Genomic DNA, 9,400 nt, shown 5'->3' on the forward strand with positions numbered 1-9,400 from the left:
AATTAATTAATTAATTTATTTATTTATTTATTTATTTATTTATTTATTTATTTATTTATTTATTTATTTATTTAATATTCATTTAGATTTATTTTGCATAACGCAGGAGGGTCTTTCTATTTGAAAAACCCTGACCAACACCGACACCCTTATTTCAGTGAATGAAGACTCGAATCGATTATTTTAAAGCTGCATGAATGCAAATCATGACATGAATTGTGAATATGTTTACTTTCCTTAAATTGTTAGTATATTTTTCACAAAACTGTTTTTCTTAAAATTATTACCATCTTTTTATATGCTATGAATGTCTTATTTTGCGGTATTTATCACCATATTTCTACTGCGTGACTAACGCAGTAAAGGCCATTTTTTCATAATTTGACCTTATATGGTTATTTACGTTGACTGAAAGCGTATAATGTGTAAATTATTTCTTTGTTCACTTGACAATATTTTTTTTTTGATACTGATACATTCTCATAATTTCTATGAACATAAGCATGAATCTGACGACATGGTGCTTTAATATTATATTAGCCATGACAGTGTACCAGGTCATCCTATTTTATAAAGAAATCTAATATTTCCTCCTCATATCATTTATGTAAATTGATGTATTAAAACAATTTTACAAAAGCAATCTCAAAACATAGTTAGCTTTTATAGGAAGTATATCTACATTATTAATCAAAGCGACATACAAAAGAGGCAATAATTCACGTGTAATGATTTGTTAATATATACATGTGTATCTTCATTCACCCGTAACCTTCAAAAGAGTATGTAACATTACAGGATACTTAATCTGACTTTATTTCACGTGCCCTTTATTATAGTAACCTATTTTTTGTCAGACACAATATGACCTGAAATGCCCCTGTTTGGGTTCATCAAAAGGTCAGCTTTTTATTATCGTCTGCATATTTATAAATATTTTAAGAGAGAAAACATAGATTGACAAAGAATGTTTAATAGCGTCTGCATTAATACAACAAATTGATTGTGAAATACTTATATCTGGTCACTATTTGGATTGTATTTATCGTACTTAAAGAAATTTTGCAGGATTTAACCAAAACGTGAAGGCTGGAAGGAACTTTATTGTATTGTGTAATTTAATTTTAAAACACGTATGTCATATAATTATTTATATTTTTACATCTTTAAAATATATGTTTATCAGGCACATATGGATAGGGTCATGTCTAAACATAGTACATCTGACTAAAGCATAGAATTAGTCAATTCTATATCCTACATAAAAAGGCGTTCGTTTTATAATTCACAGCTATTTGACTTCGATGAATAGCAAAATGTGCACTCCGTGATCTTACGATAAATTTGCCCTGGCATCAGAGGCTTACGGTTCAATAAACCAGGGTCTTTGAAATAGTTAAGGTTTTAGGTAGAACACTCATGGTAAAAGATCTGCTCACTGCTCATGTATTTTTGTCTACGAACCTTTGGTTTTCAAATGTGTCTTTATTTGATCGCTTGCTTCCACGAGGATGCATGTTACATTTAACTCTTTCAGTCCATGATAATGCAGCTTGTTTGATCATCGTGTGTGCATTCTTTCTCAGGTTGAAACGAGGCCAACACAATGACATTGAACCTGTCACGTGATGACCGTTCAGTGACCAGGTCAAGATGAAAATTGAGCCATCGTCTGCTTCTACAAATAAATTCTGGTATATTTTCTGTATTTATAATGCTTAAAATCTAGATACATGTAATTAAAGTTCACCATTTAAATGCCTTAAAAAGTTTGAGAACAATTTTAGAATATTTAATCTAAATACATGTATGATGGAATATTTTTAATCGTTTTCTTAGTGGCTCCTCATTCAGTTGACAGAGTTGATATTTGTTTATTATGTTTCATATTATATGCATGTTTGTTTGTTATTTTGTTTGTTTGTTTGTTATTTTATTCAAGTTTTTATGAGTTAATATGTGTTTCTTTAAATACATTTTCAGTTGTTATTATGCATCTGATATACAGTAATTCTATTTATCTATTTCAAATTATTTGAATGTGAGCAATTGTTTAATCAAGATTGTGTTGGATGTAAATAATTATTATACTAATTTCAAGGACCAGATGGAGAGTGTTTCTGGTGGTAATATTTCCAGTTATTGTCGGTTTATGCTTACAATTGAGTCCAATAGACCCCATTCCCTACACGTAAGTATACATGCAATAAAGTGTTTATTTTTCAGCATTTATTGCATTTATTATGTTACATTTTGTATCAATAAAATGCAAATAAAACAATTATAATTTGTGAGTTTATTAAGGATATTTTCGATGTTTTGTTAAAAATAGGCGCTTAACGGCCTCATTCCTTAACGGCACACGAAGCCACATAAGTAAATACTTTTCTTCTTAAGAAAGGGTAAACACGTGTTTTGTTCCAGTTTAATAATGAATTAATTATGGATTAAAAGTTTTGTCATAAAATAGCAAAATGTAAACATAGTGCTTTTTTTTACCAAAATGCAAAATAAGCATGGTTCAACTATATTGTCAATGTGTAACGTTTTGGAAACTGTAAAAAAAAAACACCAAAAGAAAACAAGTACAATAAAATGCAGACAGTGCTCCGACTCGTACAAAGAATATGGGATTAAGTTTTGCTCCCTGCTGGGATAAAAACCAGAAAGACTGTACAGACAGGTTTACACACACCTCCATTTATGCTCATCCATTCATAAAAGATTGGGGACTGCTATATGAATCAGAAAAAATCTTATTTTCAAACCTGTATTTGTAATAAAATTTTTTATCTGACACTAAATGAATATATATATATATATTTATGAATTTAAAAGTTATTTATATGTATGAATGGCAGGTTTCCAAGGCCTCTACCACGGCTAGAAGGAGGTTTAAAGAGAAACAATTTACTACAGCAAGCAGAGAGATGGTTTGAAGGTGCATTGGTTGGTCCAGAATCATTTGCTTTTGATAAAAATGGCAAGTATACGTGGCAAGAATGAAACCATAATTATATTTGTTTAGACAAAGTTCTAATGACATGTAAAAAATTTATTTTAGTCTTTTGAACATTGTGGCAAATTGGAGTTGCATACACATTGTATACATGTAGGTAGTCTGTGCTTAATGAAGGTCCAGCTGTCCTCGCATGCACTGAGAGTTAGATCCCAACATATACATATACATACGGAATATTATGTTGTAGTAGCTTTCTGAGACCAGCAGCGTTGGAAAATTGATGTCTCGCGAGACCAAAGGTCGAGTGAGATGTCAATTTTCTATACAAAGCCTCAGAGAGCTACTACAACACAACTTTCCTTTTATTATATACCTAATCGTTTTAAGTATACGTAGAAAGGAGTTTCTATATACTTCACTTCTATTCGTTATTTCAGAAAATGAAAAATAAATTCATAAATGACGGATGAATACGTAATTTTTGCTTAACCGGCCACGCCTTTAATAATTTTAGTTTTCGTTTCGAAATGCAACGTTATAACGTTACAAAGCTGAGATCGGAACCAACGTCAAAAATAGTCCGACACTACCGTATTTGTCACTATCATAATACGGAATTTTCTATTCGTTGAAGCGTATTCGCGCTTCAAGATTTGCGTGTATTTTAGGAAGTATATAATAAATATAATTATGTATATTTACACTGTTATACGCTTTATATATATGTATTCATTTTGTGTGTATTCCACATAAGTTAACGAATGTTTAGTACCGTTGAATTGATCAGTACTTCATGTATATTGAGTGACGTCTGTCTTAAATGTCTCGCTCACTACCATCAGTGTTTTGTTTTGCTCTAACTTGTACTTTAGTGTTGTGTTCCCCGTTCAAGTTGTATTTTTGTCAGCTAAGAATATGTTTTTATTTAAATGCTGCTTTAAATTTGTTTTGTTGTCGTTGTATAAGTATTCACTCTCTTTTCATTTGAACAAACTAACATTTATTATACAAACAATTTTACAGGAACAATTTACACTGGCACTGCAGATGGTAAAATATTTTCTATAAGTAAGACCAAGATTTCTCTCATCGCTAGAACTGGTTTAGATCATCCACAGTGCGGCAGTGCTAAGTTTGAACCAGTATGTGGTCGACCAAAGGGAATGAAAGTTGGACAAGACAACAAACTGTATTTAGTTGATTCTTATAAAGGGCTTCTGCGTATAAGTTTGGATACCGGAAATATAGAAATACTTGTTTCAAATGAAGAAGGTATTTATGGTTTAATAATCATATTGTTAATATCATTTAATATACATAAACTTCACATCTAGGTACATAAAACCATTATCTTCCGTATACAAGTCTACTTTATCCTGTTAAAATATATTCCGCATAAATATTTCAATCTACCTAACATCAAATTAGTGACGTCATCGTACTATTTTCATGATATTCACATTAACTAAAAATAGTTAATGTTAAAAGTTCAAATAGAATCATTTCACATTAACAGTTACGGTTTCAGATCCGAATTTGCACCTGTAGGAATCAACTTTGTATCACTTTCATTCATTTTAGAAGATTTCAAGTACATGTATAAGCAAATTTACCTTTTTTTTTTAGATTTTTCTATCTTTAGCGGCATTTTGGTCCACATATAAAACCCCATTGCATAGTTAGAGGTATCACGTTCACATATGATTTCATTTTTGACCTATTCAATTAACAAAGTGACTTTACGTTTCACATAATAATTGCTTTTAACATTTTTTTTTTATCTTTTGAACATAAAATAAATACCCCTTTTCACAGAATCAAGAATGGCACATCTACCAATGATAATTTGATAATTTTCATCTTAACCCATTCATTTTTAAAATTTCTGAACATTTTGATTAAAAACACACTAAGAAAAAAACTTTGATTTATCCTATCCTCTCACACCCTCAGCGAGTATCTTTCCCTGGGCCAAAGGGTGCTTGTTTATTTATCAAGAAGACAGAAGCAAACCAAATGCTGCGTCTTAGAAAATACCCACATACATGTGAATACTATAAATAGCAATATAACACGAGGGCGATTTCATGATATATTTCATATTATGATTCCCTTCATTTAGTCAAATATTCAACTATTTTGTCTTTATTATTTAGAATTAAATTTCCATATAAAACATTTGTTATAACATTTGCTATAACATATATAAAACAATCTCTGCATTCCATGGAAACGAAATCATTTTAAACAGGTTTTAAATCATTCACATGTAGGAATATGTAATTACCAACGCAATCATGTATTTCAGGAAGTGAAGGAACGCCATTCCGATTTTTGAACAGTATGGATATGTCCAGTGATGGTCTTATATATTTTACAGACTCTTCTAGCAAATGGCAGCGTCGCGATTTTCGATATGCGGTAATTATAATCTATGTATTTACTTGTTTAACTTTATCAATCAATCAATCGATCGATCGATCGATCGATCGATCAGTCTCAGTCAGTCAATTAAACGGACAGACCCTGCAACATTTTCACTCGTATCTTTCTGGTCAAGATTTTGTACATCCCACTTGCATATGACCAGCCTAGTTTTCTTTTTCAATTCGCTGTGTTCCTTGTATGACACGTTAGAAGAAGAGTAACATAAATGTAGGGCCGCAAACAAAAAACAACTAAAAATAAAAATAAAAAAATAAAAAAATTCCCCTAAGTTGTGTTTTTTCTATAGCAGACCTTATTTCTGTGACTTGGAATACTTTAGAAATAAGGGTACATAAATCTAGATAAAACAGAAAACGAATAACTTTACTTGTAGAACTCGAATTGAACTTTCAGACACAGGTTTGTATTGTATTAATGGCAGACTGACATATTCGTTATTTGTTTCAATAACTTTATAATTGGCTTTTAAGGTATTAGAGACAAGGCCAGATGGGCGTGTCCTCGAGTATAATATACAGACGGGAATATGCCGAACTTTACTCTCGGGGTTATACTTAGCTAATGGTATTTCTTTATCCAAAGAAGAAGATTTCCTTCTAATTGCAGAAATGAGTGTTGCAAGACTACGCAGGTACATTATACTACAATTCTTGAAAATATTTAATACACGCCATAAGTTTCTTTATAACTGTCTGCGCAACAATACTAACATTCTTTCATTAAAATGTATTTAAATGTAAATGTGCATATTTCATTTGATTTGTAATTAGATTTATGTTGCTGTTTAATTTCTTTTCTATCAAAATAAAATTAAATCATAATGTTCAATTATCTTCTACAATTAATTTGTTCACTTGTTACTTAGGAAAAAATAGATGTGAATTTTTCTTTTACATTTATGTAAAGGCCAAAACAACAGTAAATTTAAGACATTGACATCGGGTTTATTTTACCCCGACTTTAGCGGGGCTCTTGTTGCATCGTTTCGATGTATAAGTAAATCCTATAATATTTTTTATTTCTCTAACTTATTTAAATTTAATTAGCTATACTTTTTTTGATATAGGTATTACTTAAAGGGAAGTAAGGCAGGCACAAGTGACGTATTTATCGACAACCTTCCAGGCTACCCTGACAACGTAAAACTTAATGCACGTGGTAATTTCTATGTAGGGACCGGGTCGGTGAGATTTGATGGTTCGAGTCCATTAGGGTCATTTCTTGACTTGATTGGACCATACCCAAATGTGAAGAAATTTATTGCAGCGGTAAGATATATTGAGAAAGTTATTGGAGCGGTAAGGTATATTAAGAAAGTTATTGCAGCGGTAAGGTAAATTGTAAATTAGAAAAGTTATTGCAGCGGTAAGGTATATTTAGAAAGTTATTGCAGCGGTTAGGTATTTAAAGAAAGTTATTGCAGCAGTAAGGTATTTAAAGAAAGTAATTGCAGCAGTAATGTATATTAAGAAAGTAATTGCAGCGGTAAGGTATTTAAAGAAAGTTATTGCAGCAGTAAGATATATTAAGAAAGTTATTGCAGCGGTAAGATATATTAAGAAAGTTATTGAAGCGGTAAGGTATATTAAGAAAGTTATTGCAGCAGTAAGGTATATTTAGAAATTTACTGCAGCGGTAAGGTATTTAAAGAACGTTATTGCAACGGTAAGGTATATTAAGAAAGTTATTGCAGCGGTAAGGTATATTAAGAAAGTTATTGCAGCAGTAAAGTATATTTAGAAAGTTACTGCAGCGGTAAGGTATTTAAAGAAAGTTATTGCAGCGGTATCGTATATATTAAGAAATTTATTGCAGCAGTAAGGTATATTTAGAAAGCTTTTGCAGCAGTAAGGTATATTTAAAAAGTTATTGCAGCGATAAGGTATATTAAGAAAGTTATTGCAGCGGTAAGGTATTTAAAGAAAGTTATTGCAGCGGTAAGGTATATTAACAAAGTAATTGCAGCGGTAAGGTATATTTAGAAAGTTATTTTAGCGGTAGGTATTTAAAGAAAGTTATTGCAGCAGTAAGGTATTTAAAGAAAGTTATTGCAGCAGTCAGGTATATTAAGAAATTTATTGCAGCGGTAAGGTATTTAAATAAAGTTATTGCAGCAGTAAGGTATTTCAAGAAAGTTATTGCAGCGGTAAGGTATTTAAATAAAGTTATTGCAGCGGTAAGATATATTAAGAAAGTTATTGCAGCGGTAAGATATATTAAGAAAGTTATTGCAGCGGTAAGATATATTAAGAAAGTTATTGCAGCGGTAAGGTATTTAAATAAATTTATTGCAGCGGTAAGATATGTTAAGAAAGTTATTGCAGCGGCAAGTTATTTAAAGAAAGTTATTGCAACGGTAAGGTATATTAACAAAGTTATTGCAGCGGTAAGGTATATTTAGAAAGTTATTTTAGCGGTAGGTATTTAAAGAAAGTTATTGCAGCAGTAAGGTATATTTAGAAAGTTATTTTAGCGGTAGGTATTTAAAGATGTTATTGCAGCAGTAAGGTATTTAAAGAAAGTTATTGCAGCAGTAAGGTATTTAAAGAAAGTTATTGCAGCAGTGAGGTATATTTAGAAAGTTATTGCAGCAGTAAAGTATTTAAAGAAAGTTATTGCAGCAGTGAGGTATATTTAGAAAGTTATTGCAGCAGTAAAGTATTTAAGGAAAGTTATTGCAGCGGTAAGATATATTAAGAAAGTTATTGCAGCAGTAAGGTATAAACAACTAACAACTGACAGTCGGAATTTTATCTTTTAAAAATATTTTGTGTCGCCACACTACAGAGTGAGGATCCGTCTGTAACAAAATTTAACTTGTCCGGACTACTCCTCAAAAACTGCTGGTGCAATTTCATCCAAACTTTATAAGAATGATCAGTACGAAATCGAGTTGTGCATATCGTCAGCATTGTCCGGTTCAATGATTTTTGTTAGAGTTAGTGTCCGGTTCAATGATTTTTGTCAATTATTGTTCGGTTAAATGATTTTTGTATGAGTAATGGCGCTTTAATGGTTTGTATTTTTAAAGTTGTCCAGATCACTTAAGCAATTTCAATTTAACTTTACAATATTGATCATAGCTCAAGTACTTGCGCATCGTACACGGGTTTTCTGCTTGAATGATTTTTGGCTGAGTTTTAAGTAATAATAAAAAAACGCGTTTTGCTCTGTTAATAATTTTTGACAATCCTGCTACACAGGAGTGGCTAATGAGGCGACACATGTGATCACTGATCCCTCTTGATTAATTTAATCGTGAGGTGACACATGTGATCACTAATCCCTCTTGATTAATTTAATCGTGAGGTGACACATGTGATCACTGATCCCTCTTGATTAATTTAATCGTGAGGTGACACATGTGATCACTGATCCCTCTTGATTAATTTAATCGTGAGGCGACACATGTGATCACTGATCCCTCTTGATTAATTTAATCGTGAGGCGACACATGTGATCACTGATCCCATTGAGGGAATGATTGTAAATGACAAGCAAACTGTAAAGCGATTCCAATGTTAGGGAAAACGTTTCTCTGTGTTATATTTTACACTGTGATAAAATCTTAGTTGAAAGTAAATCATTTTTTTAAACCTGTGTATTTATTATTTACAGATCACACCTCTAATTTTAAAATTTTTTATCCAAAAAATCCCTTTGTAGTAGAGATTAAAAATGGGCATACAACCCCTTTACCAGTTTAAAACCTTAAGCGGGGCTTTTTGGTTTAAACAACTTTTTTCATAGACACTACCATCCCCATATTTAAATTTTTGTCTGCAATTATAAAAAAGGACAAATTAAAAAATTAAATAGTTATTTTGGTCAAAAATTTTGTTTTTTAAATTACTTATATCACTTCAGTCAAAAATCATTGAGAAATGTAAAATAAATAGATCTATACATTATTTTTTATTTTTTAAGCGTATTGTTTGATAAGATGCCTCATTTGGGGACTCGGAGTTAATTAAATCCATGTAAATATTT

At 31.1% G+C, this 9,400-nt stretch overlaps 1 protein-coding gene across 1 annotated transcript; it reads left to right on the forward strand.

The window, feature by feature from the left end:
* The first annotated feature begins 818 nt into the window (after nt 1–818).
* LOC132714989 (adipocyte plasma membrane-associated protein-like) lies at nt 819–9,076 on the forward strand. The gene is made up of 9 exons (XM_060697948.1): nt 819–1,133; nt 1,587–1,694; nt 2,102–2,191; nt 2,862–2,983; nt 3,986–4,234; nt 5,271–5,383; nt 5,881–6,041; nt 6,477–6,678; nt 9,029–9,076. Exons 2-9 carry the CDS (start codon nt 1,654–1,656, stop codon nt 9,074–9,076), a joined length of 1,026 nt encoding a protein of 341 aa, XP_060553931.1. The 5' UTR covers nt 819–1,133; nt 1,587–1,653.
* The last annotated feature ends 324 nt before the right edge of the window (nt 9,077–9,400 follow it).

The sequence above is a fragment of the Ruditapes philippinarum genome, unplaced genomic scaffold (assembly GCF_026571515.1).
Source record: "Ruditapes philippinarum isolate M1 unplaced genomic scaffold, ASM2657151v2 ctg355_1_1_1_1, whole genome shotgun sequence".
NCBI lineage: Eukaryota > Metazoa > Mollusca > Bivalvia > Venerida > Veneridae > Ruditapes > Ruditapes philippinarum.

What these genes read in the sequence shown, in the direction of transcription:
- LOC132714989 (XM_060697948.1), top strand. Translation starts at nt 1,654, where the DNA reads ATGAAAATTGAGCCATCGTCTGCTTCTACAAATAAATTCTG. An exon ending in GCTTCTACAAATAAATTCTG is followed by an intron (nt 1,695 to 2,101) that starts GTATATTTTCTG and finishes ACTAATTTCAAG; the next exon opens with GACCAGATGGAGAGTGTTTC. An exon ending in ATTTGCTTTTGATAAAAATG is followed by an intron (nt 2,984 to 3,985) that starts GCAAGTATACGT and finishes ACAATTTTACAG; the next exon opens with GAACAATTTACACTGGCACT.